The sequence below is a fragment of the Aythya marila genome (genome assembly GCF_965140915.1).
Source record: "Aythya marila genome assembly, chromosome: 3".
Classification (NCBI taxonomy): domain Eukaryota; kingdom Metazoa; phylum Chordata; class Aves; order Anseriformes; family Anatidae; genus Aythya; species Aythya marila.
In genome coordinates this window covers 116,519,461-116,535,806 of record NC_139044.1, presented here as the reverse complement: position 1 = coordinate 116,535,806, position 16,346 = coordinate 116,519,461, and the positions used below count along the sequence as shown (strand labels likewise).

At 43.0% G+C, this 16,346-nt stretch overlaps 1 protein-coding gene across 1 annotated transcript; it reads left to right on the top strand.

Annotated features, from left to right (window-relative positions):
• The first annotated feature begins 4,357 nt into the window (after nucleotides 1-4,357).
• Nucleotides 4,358-15,396, top strand: LOC309876552 (L-threonine 3-dehydrogenase, mitochondrial). Its single transcript, XM_082756999.1, has 9 exons — nucleotides 4,358-4,464; nucleotides 7,470-7,671; nucleotides 8,041-8,083; nucleotides 9,418-9,488; nucleotides 10,216-10,365; nucleotides 10,453-10,625; nucleotides 11,230-11,320; nucleotides 11,958-12,227; nucleotides 12,459-15,396. The coding sequence occupies exons 2-9, from the start codon at nucleotides 7,488-7,490 to the stop codon at nucleotides 12,596-12,598; spliced, it is 1,122 nt and encodes a 373-aa protein (XP_082613125.1). The 5' UTR covers nucleotides 4,358-4,464; nucleotides 7,470-7,487; the 3' UTR covers nucleotides 12,599-15,396.
• Nucleotides 15,397-16,346: the final 950 nt, after the last annotated feature.

Below are 16,346 nucleotides of genomic sequence, written 5' to 3'. Positions count from 1 at the left end.
GCTTCAGAAAGTCCTTCAGCTGTAGAGCATGCAGATCTGTGAGAGAATTGCAGGGAACCAACTGCTGTTAAAGTCCAAATGAAATGAGCTATGGTGATCTTCATTTGATTTCCTGTGGATGTTTTTATGTTCTTAATTCAGCTCACTGAATACGAGCAGTAGCTGCCTACCCACAGCAAGGAGTGGATGAGGACTCACAGAGCCTTGCCAACTACCTACCCTTTCTAAAAATCCTAGTTTACAGGCTATTTATTATAAGCAGAGCACTGAAGCATAGGGAATCTAAGTGCAGTAATTGCACTTTCCTGATTTTAATACTTCAATAATTTGCCAAGAATGGTCCCTTTCCGTTGGCTGGATCCACTTGATTGCTACTCATACAATGGAGTCATTTCTTATCGTGTTGTGTTTCAAAAATGGTTAGTGCTTGAGTCATGTTTACCCTCAAATGCTCTCCTTTCAGCACTACTTACTGTGTTTGAAGGTGTTCCTGAAGGCAAACAAGCCTCCTCCTTTGACCTGGATTTCACATTTAGACATATCTTTTTGAAATGTCACCTATGTTTTTTGAAGTCTGCCGTAACCCAGTGTTTCCTAGATTACAGTTTTTCCATTTTACCTAATTTCTGCCCATGAACAGGTTTTAAACTCTTCACACTGGGAAAAAAGGGAGATGAAAAAAAGCTTGTTGCTTTTTCATCTTCCTTCATGTAGACAAGCAAATGTCTAGTACTTTATTTATTCCTCAAGTCTTGACATCAGTGTTCTGCTATTAATTACCACACAATTACCACACAATTACCTGGAGAACCTTTCCCTTCTATCTTCTTCATGATTGCATTTCTATTTATTTATTTATTAAAAAAAAAATATATATATATATATATATATATATATGTATATTTTGAATACTCAAAAGCCTTTCTGTCATTTAAACTCTGAAAAATAAACCTGCTTTTGAAACTCTGTACAAATTCCTTCTTGGGAGAAGAATTTTCCATCAGTATACTGATTATTTAATGGTCTTATTCCATTAAATACCTTATTAATGGTCTTATTCCAAGTATATACATTTTGTAGAACTCACCGATTTGCTGCACCTTTGTCAGCAGCTGTTTAATCACAAGGTTTTCTTTTGGGTGTACAGCAAAATACTTAGGTAGCTACTCCTTCCTTTCACCCAGAGGTAGCATAAACAGTAGCATTCATCCTGTCCAAGCAGTTGAGAAACAGGTAACGCAATCACAAAGAGAAGTTTCTTCACCGTTTCTTGAATTAGTTCCATCCTTTTGACAGCCAGACAGGCTTTGTGACATTCTTACCTCACAGACAAATCGGAAGATGTTTTGTGGTTAGAAATATTATTTTGGGTCGCGTTTGCAAGGGGGCAACCCTAGGGCAAGGTGGAGCCCTGCCATGCTGGCTCTCCTTGCCTCAGCCTTTGCACTGCCTGGCGATGATGCCCTTGCAGGGTGGCTGGTGTTTTCTTCTTGTACCTGCCAGAGCAGTGCACATCCTTATTTTCACGTCATAAACAAGGCCTCTGCCAGCACCACTGGGTTGTGGCATAGCTTGGTTGGTGACCACATGCATTTGTGCCTCCCCAGTGTCTCCTTACAGTATTACAGTACGTTGGAGGTGGGAAGGGACCCTGGGTGCCCCTATCCCCTCTTGGGGCAGCCTGTGCCAGGGCTCCGGCACCCCTGGCCCCAGCAGTGCTGCCTGAGGGGCAGGGGGAGCTGCCGGGGCTCCAGGCTGGGCCCGGGGCCTCTGGGCCTGGCCCTGGGCACCGCTGAGCAGAGCCCGGCTCCGGCCTCTCCGCACCTCCCTGCGGGTACTGACGGCCATGGGGGAGCTCCCCCGGAGCCTCCTCTGCTCCAGGCCCAGCAGCCCCAGCTCTCACAGCCACCCCTAAGAGGAGAAATCCTCCAGTTTTTCACTGGACTCTCCCACCTCTCCTGCCTGTCCAGGTCCCTCTCGATGGCAGCACGTCTCTCTGGCATATATCCACGTTTCCCCCCAGTTTTGTGTCATCTGCAGCCTTGCTGAGGGTGCGCTGTGCCCCATCATCCAAACTATTACTAAAGGTGTTAAACAGGACAGGAGCCAGCACCAATACCCCCGTCCTGTCCCTACAGACCCTCCCCACCTCTCCTGCAGCCCCTTAAGGCACTGGAACACCACTACCTTGCACCACCCCACACCCCCGTTCAAGCCCTATTGCCAAGCCCCCGATCCCTAATGAAGCAGTGCCCTTTCCAGGCCATGACGTCACGCCCAAATGTGTGACGTCACTCCCAAATTCTCCTCCCCATGACGTTGGGCTTCAGCTCCTCCTCTCCCACCTCCCCTTTCCCCACCTCCCCCTTTCAGCCTTTGGGGGAACGGCGGCAGGCAAGAGGCAGCGGGGGCTGGCGGCAGCAGGAGCTTGGTGGGTGAGAGTGGTCCTGGTCCTGGTCCTGATCCTGATCCTAATCCTGATCCTAATCCTGGTCCTGATCCTGTTCCAGATCCTGATCCTGGTCCCGGTCCGCATGAACGACTCCCTTTATTTTGGGAGCCCTTTTGGGGCTGCCAGGGGACCAGGAGCAGCAGGGTGGTGGTGCGGGGCTGGGGGTGCGGTGCTCCCCTCTTCTCCTTCCCCCCCTTTCATTTTATTTTAGCCCTCCCTTGTCCGATGTGACCCAGCAGTGCTTCAGGCTTTAACACTTTTTGCTCTTTTTTAGCCCAGTTGCAGGAGGGACACCGCTTTACCGGGGATGTGCTGTGAGCTTGCGGGTTTCATCATCCATATAACTCACACTGGCCTCTTTGTTTCATCCTAACGGCTGGCTATAAAGCAGGTTTTATCCACCCCGAGAGCACCGCGCTTTTCAGTCATTTACATAATCTGGCTTTATTTGGGGTGCTGAGGCCAGATTTCTGGCTGGCAGCCTTCCTTCGCAGGGCTCCGGCGTCGTCCCCTCTGAAAATTGAGCCGTGGCAGCCGTGCATGTGCCTCAAGGTTATTTTAACGTAGCTCGGCCAACAGCTGTCTGCCGCAGCCCGTGTGCGAGCCAGAGATAACAGGAGCAGGGTGCAGCCCGGCCACGCTCCTCTCTGCCCGTACCAGGGGACACGAGGAGGGAGCAGGGTCCGGCAGCCCCCCCTCGGTGCTCTCCGACTTGCAGAAAAGACCAAGAGGGGATGAATGATGGCTTTCTGGCCGTGCAGGCTGCTTTAAGGGGTATTTGAGCTGAGAGTGTCCCCTGCTTGTTGCAGGGCGAGCATTCCCAGCGTGAGCCGGTGGATTTTCCAGTTGGCAGTGCCTGGGCACCAGTGAGTAAGGCTTTCCTGCGGAGTGACGTGTGCTTCATCTTCTGAACACCCGAGGCTGGCAGTGTTTTTCCACTCGAGCTCTTCTTGATACAGTTGAAAAGAAAAAAAAAAAAAAAAAAGGAGAGGAGCTTTCAAGTGCATAAGCCCTTCTTCAGCTCTTGAGGCAGAAACCGTGTGTTGCGGAGCCAAAGGGGGCTGAGAGCAATAGCGTGGAGCTCAGCGTTTCGGTGCAGGCCGTATGCGTGAGGCTGTTTTGAAAAAACTGGTGGCTGGGAATCCGGGAGATCCCATGCCCTGGGAAGTATCATGGCTTTCTTTGAAAGAGGCAGCTTTGGGACTTCCGTGGCTAGCTTTGTGTAGAAGCATCCTGCAGTGTCTCAGCAGAAGTGCAGCCTCCAGGAGCACTGCGGGAGGTTTTGTTTTGGGGTCTGACCCTTCTCCCTTTTCCCATGTTCTCCGAAACTTTCTATTAATGGGATTTTCCAGAACAAGCTCCTGAGTTTCTTATCGTTCTTATCGGTGTAATGTTCTATTAATAACTAATACATAAGAAACTATGAGCTCCTATAAACATGTTTTTGTGTTTTATATGAGCAACAGGTGCTTGCCACTTGTGTAACATTTCTGAAAGCTCATGATGGGACAGCAGCTGGCAGATAACTTGCTAAATGCTATTTTTTTTAAGATGTTCCATTTTTTCATTTTTTCCCTCTTTTCCCTCTCCCTGTACTTTAATCTTCTTATAAACTGTAGAAATTTCCTGCTATCCAAGGGAGAATGATTCTTGCTTTATATTTGAACATGTGTTGGCTTTGTACTAATCCCTTGCATTGCAACTAATTAGTTTAAAACCCGTCCTTCAGTTATGACCCTTGAATGTTCCTGTTAGCTAATGGACCTGGCTGCATAGCTTCAGAGACCTCTACCTATCACAAAGTTACAGACATTTCAAAATAAAGCAAATGTGAACAAAGTGATATCCCTGGCTGCTGCTGCTCTCACGCACACACTTTTTTTTTTTTTTTTTTTTTAAGGTGTGGGACAACTCCTACTTTCTGTCACATTTTGATTGGCTTTCCAAAGAGGCAGTGTCCTATAAATTGCCATTTCCAGTTTGCTTCTGTCCTATTGCCAGCTGAGGGACAGGTGAGTACAGAAGAGAAAAATAGTCTAGGGTGTATTTCATAATCCTTAAAATTAGTGTTGGTTGTTAATTTGAATTAGGAGGCTGGGGGAAATAACAGCCATGTTTCAGGATAAAGCTTCCTCACTTAATTTAGAAAACAAGAGAGTTGATTTTTATTATCAATTTCAGTCAGTGAGTAAAATCAGCGACTGAAAAGTTAGAAAGTAATACAGGGATTGGTGGGGGTTGGATATGTATATAGCCAGGGGAGTTTTAGGAGCCAGGGGAGTTTTAGGCTAGATGTTAGGAAGAACTTCTTCACTGAAAGGGTTGTGAGGCATTGGAACAGGCTGCCCAGGGAAGTGGTGGAGTCACCATCCTTGGAAGTCTTCAAAAGACGTTTAGATGTAGAGCTTAGGGATATGGTTTAGTGGAGGGCTGTTAGCGTTAGGTTGGAGGTTGGACTCGATGACCTTGAGGTCTCTTCCAACCTAGAAAATTCTGTGATTCTGTGTGATATATATGTAGAGAGAGATTTTTCTCCAGTTCCTAAATGTACAAAAATATTTCACTTTGGGACAGGAAGAAAAAGAAACCTACCCCCAAAATCAAAATTTTCACATTGGTTAAATTAATGCTTTTATGTTCAGTGCTGGTAACAACTTCTTGAAGTTATTTAAAATGAGAGATGTTGATCTAGCAGAATGGGACTTTCTGTCCAACTTGCTGTTGAAAGGCAATGAGCTTTATCTGATGGTTGATTTGGGGAAGTGCTTTAAGGGATATTGTTAATTTCTTTATATACCTGTGCATTTGCTGACAATTTTTGGAATTTAGTTATACCATTTTTTCTATCTGAAACAGCAAGAAGTGCATGTCGTAGGTGGTGTTTTTGCATTCAGTTGTACTGCTTGGTAAACCAAGGGTTTTTCAGTGTCTGGTATGAAATGTTTACGGTTCTTTTGAGTCAGCCTAGACTTGCAAGTAAATTCTTAGCGTAAGACTGCGTGTTTATTCCACAAGTGAATTTGGAGAAACCAGTCCAGTGAGTGGGAAACCAACTTGATCCTAGCATGGCATTTTTATAACTTTAATTTGTGTACTGTGCATCTAGAGCTCCGAATGTAAAATGCCTTTGGAGGTCCTGTGAGGGGAAACTTTGGGAAACAGATCATAGGAGGCTCCCTTAGTACTGTAACGATTTTCATATCCCATTCTGGAACAAGAAGGGATTATCATGGCTCTTTAAAGTGCTGGTGCTGCCAGTTTTCTTATGTTGGTTTCCTAGAGAGAAGTATGTCCTATGTGTTGTCTGGATATGCTTGCCTGCTGTCTTCCTCCCCTTCTACACCTCCCTGCGGGTATTGATGGCCATGGGGGAGCTCCCCCGGAGCCTCCTCTACTCCAGTCCCAGCACCCAGCTCTCGCATCCTCTCCTCACAACACGGGGGCTCCAGGACCAGCAGCACCCTGGGGGTCCCAGGCTGGGCTCTCCCTGCTGTGCCCAGGTCTCTCGGTGCTGGGTTGGTGTATCAGCAGGAATTAAAGAGCTGTGCAAAGCCCAGAGGGGGTTAGAGCAGTTGCCTCTAGCACCGTGACAGGAGAGATACGGCTGTGACAGATCAAACCTATCATCAGGGAGCCTGATAAATGGGTTTGTGGCCGTGAGGTGCAGCAGAGGCACGGTGAATTCATCAGGGCACTAACTGACCCCGCTTCTCAATGCAATAAACAAGTGAATCAACACATCTCAAAAGGAGGATGAAACAAAGAAGATGCACTTCAGAATAAATCTCTTTCCGTTTTAATGTGCAAATGTGAATTTTTAATCATGCACAGTTCTTGAGGGTCTCTTCTTAACCATGTGATAGGTGGTTTAGGAGGTCTTCTGTATTTAAATAGCAGGGCTCCTTAAAGTATCGGAAAATTTCTGCTTTCTGTGTTGCCTTAAGTGAAAGGAACAGCCACGATAATTAGCTGTTTGCTTTTCTATGCGTGTTATAAATTGGTGCTGCTGGAATTCATCTGCATCAGCTAGCTGCCATAACTTCTTGTGGCCTTCCTTCTCCCCATTTCTCTTACTTACAATATATGCAACAAGAACACATGAGAAATGAACTGACAGCATAATCTCAGTTTTAAATGTAAGCTATTTTTAAAAGGTGTCCTCATCTTGGAGTTTGTTCATTGTATCACTCTGGGGAAGATGGCTAAAAGTCTGAGGGGAGGTAAGGAAGAATTTTGGTGACCGTGCCTTAAGAACTATATTTGAAGGAAGGAAAATATAACCTCACAAAAGGCCGGTTGCATGTGCAGTTTATTTGCTGGCAATTTTCCAGCAATTTTTTCTTCATTTCCTCTCCCAGTAGGAAAAATCTGGGGAGACAAAAAACCTAACTTGTGAATAGCTCAGGATAATATAGGGATCCTTTCACAGTGTGTTATTATGAATCATGGCTTTTTTTTTGTGAAGCAATTAGGAACTAGTCCTGAGTAAACACAACACAGCTTCTCCTTTGCTTTCCTGGTGCTGTCCATCATGCATGTTAGGTTTGAGCAGAGCAGTGCTCTCTAAAGAGACTTTTGCCACTGTTGGTTTGAGGGAGTCTTGCTGATGCAATGCTAAGGTTAGCTTATTTGTGGCAGTTTACAAAGCTTTCACTCACAGATACCTGCAGTGAAGCTGTGTAATCACAATAGGTGAACTTCTTGAATTCTGCCAGTTGTGCTTTGAATCACAGTTTCTAGTGTAAAAGGTTTAATCTTGGGCTGTGTTCTCACTGTTCATTATACTGGACCCTGGGCTGGGGCTGTGGATATTTTCCTGTGCTCTCCCTGTTGAATACATTACCTCTATTCATGTCACTTCACAGGCTGCTTCTAGCAGACGTGGCTCTCAGCTGGCACATCAGCTCGGATTTGTATTGCATCAGACCTCTTTTAAACTCTTCAGAGTATTCTTAGGGAGTATTTAAAACGTTCAGTGTGGTTGAGTCACGACTAATACCTTCTCTTGTTCTCACAGCCTAATTGAAGAAGGAAGATGCCAATTGTCAAAACCGTGAGCAGAGCTGTCAGCCAGCTGCTACAAAGCTCTGGTTGTGGGTGTGGGATTTCCATCGTGCCCGTGCGATGCATCGGCGTCTCGCCCCGCCAGGTGGCCTCTGATGCTAGCTTTCACTCCGTTTCGTTTTCGGAGTCTGATCATCCCCGGGTGCTAATTACAGGTCAGCATTCCTATCATAACTGTATTCCTTCTCCAGCTTCTCAGTCGAGTTCTACGCTCCCCTCCTCCCTCTCCAGTGAGCAGAATAACAGAAGCAAAAACACTTTGACAAAAAAAAAAAATCCAAACAAAATAAGCTGGACTTGTGGTCTTTCCTGTATGGCGCTAGAATCATTGCCCCATGAGGACTTGCTTTCTATTTTTATTTCAGAAATCTGCTAAAACCAGTTCATTGGATTTTCACTGAGGACAGGTTAAAGCTTTTTGACTCTGAGAAGAGAAATAGTATTCATTTCTGATACAACTCATATAATACTTCAATACTATGTTCTGATACCACCTCTCCTCTGATTTTTTTCTCCTGTTTTAGGTGGTCTTGGCCAGCTTGGAGTGGGACTCGCTAAGCTTCTGAGGTATGTCCTGATTCATTGACTTGCTATTAGTGAGGAGTTCAAGCTTTAGCCACAACTTTTAGAAGCAAAATTTTTCAGGAAAGCTGTTTTTAAAACAATCCTGGTGATGATTGCAGAGTTTTTTGCCTCTTGGTTTGGTAAACAACTTTATACTTTTGCTCTTTTTATTTTCTACCCCTGTGCTTGTTTTATGTTCACTGACGTACTTCCTGTGTGTACATTGGTCACACTTCCAAAAATAACATAATTTTGTCTAGGTGGCTAGCCACTGGGTTCAGTTTGTTTCCAGTTAAATAGAAGCATTCAGAATTTGAATCCTCAGAGGGCGCTCAGCCAAATAAGATTGCATTTCCATGCTCAAGAAAGATAAAATTTGGGGTTTTATGCAGGTACCATGGGAGAGGAAAAAGTACAAACGTCCACTTGAAAAAGTGCATAGTCCTCTGCGAATTGCCCAGCTGTTGGGCTTTGCAACTGCTGACTTTTCTCTCTCTGAGAATTTCAGTTATGTAACTTCAGGAATAAGGCGCCCTATTTAGTACAGTGCAAATAAAAACAAAACTTCCAAGACCTTGTACCCTAATATTTTATAATTTGGTGAAAGATGAACTGATGCAGCAAAAGCAGTAAATCAATAAATGTAAAATGCTCCAAGATCTCTTCCTTGTCTATATCATGATTTATATGTACATCCACTCAGCTCCAGAGTAACTTATATGTAGACAGTGTTTGTTGCAGAGGATTTGGACTATGATCAAAAGTGAGCAAACTTGCTGTATTCAACACCAATGTTATGGATTGAATGATTTCAGTCATTTCTATGAAATTGTGCAAATAATGGAAGGCTGGAATGTACTCCAGTTCAGTCAGTCTTGCTCTCCAAGACAGCCTTGTGCTGATTAGAGCAGTACAAGTCAGAGATTACTTATCAGCTGTATTTACCTTATTGATATAAAAATAGCTGCAGTTACAGCAAGCCCCGTGGCGTATGCTTTTTGGTGTCTGTAGGGGACTAGATTCTCAGAGTAAAACTTGTGGTGAGAAGAGGGTAGGAAAGAGTTTTTTTCTCAACTGCTTTCCATTATCTTAAAGACGTACGTATCCAGATGCAGTCTTTCAGTAAAAGGACTACAAGGAGTAGTTTACTCATTTTCAAAGATGTTATATTGACACTGAAGAGGACATTTTTTAATTTTTTAAATAGAATAACTGATTTCCTTGTGGAATTATTATTCTTCTGATATTGCTCTTGTTGAACAAAATAACAAAATAGCAACTCATAAATTATCACAAAGACTGTGGACTCACTGTACCATGTGGGTATTTTTATACAGGAAACGATTTGGAAAGAACAATGTGATCTTGTCTGACATTAGAAAGCCTGTGGATCATGTTTTTCGTAGTGGTAAGTGACTGGGGGAACATATGGAAAAAAACCTTGACTTCACCTCTGATGTTGATAAACTGATTACCAAAGTCTAAACGAAGAGTGAATGAAACTGTACAAACTGTTTCTTGAAACTTCTGGATAGTGCCTTCCTGGTTTGAAGTCTTGCCCTGATACTGATTTCATATGTCAGTTATTCCCTTTTTTCTAAATATTTTTGGCTGCATTTTTCACTGTCTCTTTGCCACTTTCTGGACCAAAGCACTCAAATCAATTAGCTTTCGTGTTCCTGCTGTAAAAAGAGATGTGTATTATTTTGGAGGTTGGAAATTAAAATGTGCCCTTTTTTCCAAGCCGAGGCAATTTAGATGACAAAATGCATGTAGAATAGTTTGTTTGGATTCTTATATTTTCATTAGAAACTCGAATAAGTTTTTCTTCATCATTGTTTAATGATGTACTTAGATATCTGAATTATACATGTATATTAGATGTTCCTTTTTCTCATGCCATTGATGGGATAAAACAGGAGTTCTTGGATCAATGTGGTGTTGAGGCAAAGGCAGCAGTTTACCCTACTTTTCCTATTTACCTACTAATCATTAGGCCAGTGCTGTTTTTTGCTGTACAGTCAAATTTTGAGTAGAAGAATGGGCAAGAATCAGCAATCTATGAGTATAATCTAGAATTTTTCTCTTTTTGTTCTTCTTGTCATTCAATTTCCTTCTATTTCCATTTCTTTCAGGCCCTTTTATCTACTCAGACATCTTGGACTACAAGAATCTGCGTGAGATAGTGGTGAACAATCGCATAACTTGGCTGTTCCACTATAGCGCTCTGCTCAGTGCTGTTGGAGAAGCAAATGTCCCTCTAGCCAGAGCTGTAAATATTACTGGTATGTGACAAGGTTTCAATTTTGTGATTCCTACAGAGGTTTGAGAAAGTGCAGTGGATGTTCTGATAAATCCTGTTATTGTTCCAGGTTTACACAATGTTCTGGATATTGCGGCTGAGCACAATTTGCGACTCTTTGTTCCAAGCACTATTGGAGCCTTTGGGCCCACCTCTCCTCGAGATCCAACTCCTGATCTCTGCATTCAGAGGCCAAGGACGATCTATGGCGTCTCCAAGGTTCACGCTGAGCTCATGGGAGAAGTAAGAACTTTTTCTTCCTTTCATGAAAGTTCAGTGAGAACTTCAATGATTCTGGAAGATTTCTCATTGTAGTAGTTTTCCGCCCTTTCTTTCCTTCCTTTTAGGCTTTAGTATTCTATTCTAGTCTGTCATGGTTTGTTATGTCATGAAAACAAAAACCCTCTCCAAAGTCAAAGCCAGAGACTGTACATACACAACTTCTCTCTTGGCTTTATATTTTTTCTAGAAGCACGAAATCCTTAAAGCTGTTATTTTACACACAATTTCTTCGCATCTTAATTTTAAGAAGGACAGTGGCAGGTCTGAAAACTGTATTAACTTGAAATGTCTCAAACATGGGAATTACTGCTTTCTGCACACTAGATCTAGACCTTATGTTAAAAGTCAGTCCATATATACTGATGTGGATGAAAACTAGAAAAGGAAGAGCAGAAAGATCAGCTACCTGATACAGAATGCAGACTGATCAGTAATTCCTTGCCTTCCTTCCCTGCCATGGGAAGATTACGGAATGAAGGTTCATCCTGTGGGAGATTGTTGTGGAAGCAGTGAGTTGTTTGGCCCAGTCTTGTTGTGTAAAAGTGTTTCTCTCCTCCCTCCCTAGTACTACCATTACCGATACGGCCTAGACTTCCGCTGCCTGAGGTACCCTGGAATTATCTCTGCTGACTCTCAGCCCGGAGGGGGAACGACTGGTAAGCAGCTTGTGTGTATTTCTCAGTGTTGCAGGCAAGGACAGCAAAAACGTAAGCCAATGCAGTCATTTTTAACCAGTTTGTAGAATTTAATCTGCAACGGAGTAGAACAACAGTGTAGAGATCCTGTTTGGACTGATGGTTATGACAGTACTTTTGTCTACTGCAATGTAGGGTGTACTTTGTAGTCTTTGTTTTTAAATGCTATCCAATGGAGTTTCATAGAATATCCTGAGTTGGAAGGGACCCTTAAGGATCATCAAGTCCAACTCTTGACACCGCACAGGTCTACCCAAAAGTTCAGACCATGTGCCTAAGTGCACAGTCCAATCTCTTCTTAAATTCAGACAGGCTCGGTGCAGTGACCACTTAGTTATGCTCATTGAGACCATTTCATTTAAAAATTTTTCCAATTCTTCTGTCTTGCTGCAATGTGTAAATGCCACAATGTCATTGGGATGGTTTGGGATGGCTTCTTTTACTCCTGCTGTGTGATATAAATTATACACAGTTCTACTGCTAGGAGTTCCCCTCCTAGACAGGAGATTTTGGAGGTGATCTGAGGAGTGTTGACTGTCTTGAAGTGAACAATGGATTGAGGCAGACGAGCACACACATCCATTGCACTTTTCCACAGATTACGCTGTCCAGATTTTCCATGATGCCATAAAGACCGGCAAATTTCAGTGCAACCTAAAGCCAGACACCCGTCTCCCTATGATGTATATTGATGACTGCCTGAAAGCAACTCTAGAGGTCATGGAGGCCCCCGCAGAGGCGCTGACCATGAGGACGTACAACATCAGTGCCATGAGCTTCACCCCTGAAGAGCTGGCACAAGAGGTGCAGAAGCATGTTCCTGAGCTTCAGGTGACCTACAACGTGGATGAAGTCAGGCAGGCCATAGGTGAGTATCACCTTTTTGGCAGTGGGTAAGTGAAAACTTCATATTTCTGTATGTCAAGGACAAAACAATGTTTTCTTTTTAGACACTTAAAAATCGCTGCTGTACAGCTCAAGTCTTATAGTCTGAAATTCATCTTTCCTAATTCAAATGGCCAGTGATGATAACACCTTGTAGTTTGAAGGGATTTTTCCTAAGCCTCATGCTCCTTGTTTCTCTTTCTTTTCACTGCAGCTGACAGCTGGCCAATGAACTTTGATGACAGCAATGCCCGGAGGGACTGGGGATGGAAACATGATTATGACCTCCCTGAGTTGGTGTCTACGATGTTTAGCTTCCTTGGGTCTGATTCCAGGATTGCTCAAGCTAACTGAAATATTTTGTCAGATGTTTCCAGATTTCCACAGAGGACCAGGAAGAAATGGCTAAATTAGTTTATAATTTATGAGTCCTAGAGCATGCCAATTATTAGTTTCATAAGTAGCAATGGAGTTGGGCAGAAACATACTGTAGCTCTAATGTCCTAGTAGATAAATAACACCATTAGGTGCTGTCTCCAAGCACAGCGCCTATGACAAACACATAATTCTTGAACTTTCACTCTTAAGCAACTGGGAACAAAAACCACCTACTCTTGGTTGATGAATCTCCAATCATTCTTGCTGCCTGGCTCTTATCTGGCAAACAGCGTGGGGCGATACTGTCAGTCATGGGGTTTCAGTCAGATCCCACAGAGTTAATGATATGTTTTTCATTTCCCTAGTGGAGGTTATTAGATCGTAGTAAGATACAATCCTTTTTTTTCTCTGCTTACAGACAAGAGATACAAGAGCTACTCCATGTTTCCAAATTGCAGGCAGGGGTTGTTGCAATTCTAGTTTGAAATCAAACTTTGGTTAGTAGTTCATATTTATATATGTATAGTGCTGTAAAAACATACACTTTTCTACAAATAGGGCACACTAAGTACCATTATTCTCATAAAGCCTATAAATGTGAAGGGGAATAGGACTTGAATTCTCATTATGCTTTAAAAATAACAGGGTTTACAAGCTAAGCTTTTCCTGTTATTTGCAAATGCTGCTGCTGTCAGTTTAACCTCAGAGGTAGATCTGAAATCCAAAAAGCTGTTATGTTTTTGTGAATCCAGGGTATATTTCAAGAAAGCAATGCCTAGGAATGGGGTTACTGTTCATTAGCACTACTGTTGGTTATCCCAGTTGTTTGCCACGCTAGCATAATGACATACTGCCTGGAGCAAGTTTTAAAGGTGGGCTGATGATGGAAGACTTACGTTAGAGTCCAGTCAGCCCTTGAAATCTGTTCATGTTCACTGCTTTTTCTGTGTATACGGCATATGTATTTGCAGATGCTATTTATGTGTAACTGTCATACGCTTCTGTTCTTTAGAGAGGAATCCAGAGGCTGAAACCATCTCCTAGCTACAGTTCAGGCCTGTTCTGCTCATTGAGTTTCATGCACAGGAGATTCTAGGATTAACAAGGGAATCTTAGTAGATGCATGCAGAGACGATGTCTATCCAAAAGCTACTTAGGAGACTTTGAAAATCAGAAGTGACAGACTGGAGAGACAGGAAAGCCATTTTAGGTAAAACACCAGTCTCTGTAGATGTGAATCTGAGCCATTGGCTACTATAGCATGCCTTGAGAAACAACATCTGGGGACTTTGATTATATTTATTTTGCAAAGAAAAAATTACTTTGGTTTTCAAAATGACTGGAAATTCCCTGTATGAAGCTCTCCATCTTTTTTTTGTCTTGTATACTCCAGTGGCCCATGTAGGTGTCATGTTCAAGTCTGCTCTTGCCTACATCGTTTGCTATGTTTTCTGTGACAGTGCTTTGGTAGTTGCAAGGCTGCTACACTCTGTAACCCTGCAGTGTTTCTTCAGTAAGTGACTAACTGACATGACCTGATTCTTCCTTGTGAGGGAGTCTACATGCTGCAGGGAATATGTTTTCTCATGAAAGTAACCTTCGAAGAAAGATTCTGTGGTGAAAGCCAGTTATTTTAAACATATGTTAAATTTGTATCTCTTGTTTTTGTATGTATCTTACTGTTTCATCTGTTGGTGAAGCATGAATTTCCCAGGTATTTAAACTCAAAAACTTTTATGGTTGTGGCCTGTTTAAACTTTTTTATAATGTTTACGTTTCCAGGAAAAAAAAAAAAAAATCAGTTCTTTAAACTCTGCCGCTGTTGTAACTATCAAATTGTTCAAGTGTAATATTTGGCCCAATGGGCCAGCAAAGTTGGGTTACTCATACCATCCGAGAAAAGACTGCCTCAAGTTTTGTTCTCTGCCCTGCCAAAACAGGATTATCTCCTAGTAAACTGTTACACTGAGCCGTCAGGTGAAGGGCTTTATTATGATATGAAATGTCTCGTCCATTCCGGTCTTTCATAATTCACACTCTGCAGACTCCTCATTGCCTCCCTTCCACGAGACCAGTATGAAATAATGCAAAGAGTTGTCGATGGGTCTGACTCCATTTCTTTAATTCAAAGAAAGTCAGGGGGTCTATCCCTTCACCCTTGTTCAAGGCTGTAGTTAACATCATGAGTGAAGAGCAAAAGTGCTTTCTTCTGCAACAAACCATCCTTGGTTGTGGCATTGCATGGAAACTTTGGATAAGGTGTTGCACTGCAGGTGGAAAACAAGCCTATGACATTTTAAACAACGTTTGTCTGCCAAAAAGTTGTTGATTTATATACGAGCAGGAGTTTAAGAAACTTCTATTTTGCAAAATCTGAAATAAACCTTATTGCAGTAGACAGTTCAGTTGTAACAACCTGATGATGACAGTCAAGGAGCGTGGTTAGGCTTGTCTACATGGTCTGAGTCCTGTTTGAAATGCTGGTTTTTAACCTGTGACCAACGCTGCCTGTATTTTATTTTTTTTCTACATCTTCCAGTAACTTCAGTTGTAACTTATGTTACAGGATTTTCTGTATTAAACCAATTTGATGTGGTACAAAATGTATTTTTCTACCACTATGAAGTTTGACTTCTGGGCAGAGACTTCTCACGACATTTGAGCGTTGCAGCTGGTACATTACTTCTTCAGGAAAAAAAAAAAATGTTAAGAATATTTTTTCAAATATTACAAGTTGCTGATGAAGCCTACTTTAATAAAATTCGGTGCAGATGTGTCTTTGTTTTGTCATCCTTGGTTAGGACATGTAAGAACTGTGTGCAGAAGGATGCTGGTTGGTGCTGAAGCCTTTCCTTTAGCTGCAGAAACGATGGGTGATTTGAAGCAGAGAAAGATCGACCCTGTCCCCGGCAGTCTGTGCAGTGACTCCCAAACATTTGTGTGTAGACTTTCTGCTGATTATTCCAGTCACACAGTGTAGCAGGCAGTTGCTCACAAGCAGATAAAACGTGGCTACCCTTTCATTACAACATGGTTAGCCTTTAATTGTCAGTGAGCCACAAGGCAGGTGTGTGGACCCTGCTCGTAGGTGGCAGGAGTCCAAAAGGGACTGGGTTTCAAATGTTCCTCTGTCACAGATTTCTTAGCCCTCTTGTATGGCATGAGAAGCCAGCTGGTCTGTGTTCTGCCATGTTTCTGTCCCTCTTGGTATCCGTGTAGCTTTGAAGTTACAAGAGAAGAGCGATGCTCTGATGGAGGTAGCTTTAAAAAGCACCTGAGGACCATAAGGTCCTCAGTTCTGCCGCTGTGGAGGTCTCCTCACAACCAGTAATGTTGGTCACTGAAGGAATTTTGTGCAGACGTGAGTGAGAATGAGGGCTTTGTCCCAGGATGCCCTTCTTATAACTTACCATGGACCTACCCCGCCTCATTAATTAATGAATAAACACTCCCATCAGGTTAAACGAGTCCTTTCCCTCCTCCTGCACCTCAACTTTCTAATGATGGGAATTTCTCGTGGAGGAAGCATTCCTCCCTGACCACAATTTAATGATGAATGCAGCCGTTACGGTTCTTGCAGGACAGGTGAGGGTGTTAGAGCACGATGCTATTTCCAGCTACTTCATTTTGATAATTAGTTGGACTTGTGTTGACACATGCTCAGTTCGGTTTCTATTATTGCTGTGGGTGATGGATGGTGCTTCATCCAAAGCTGCTGTAGCTG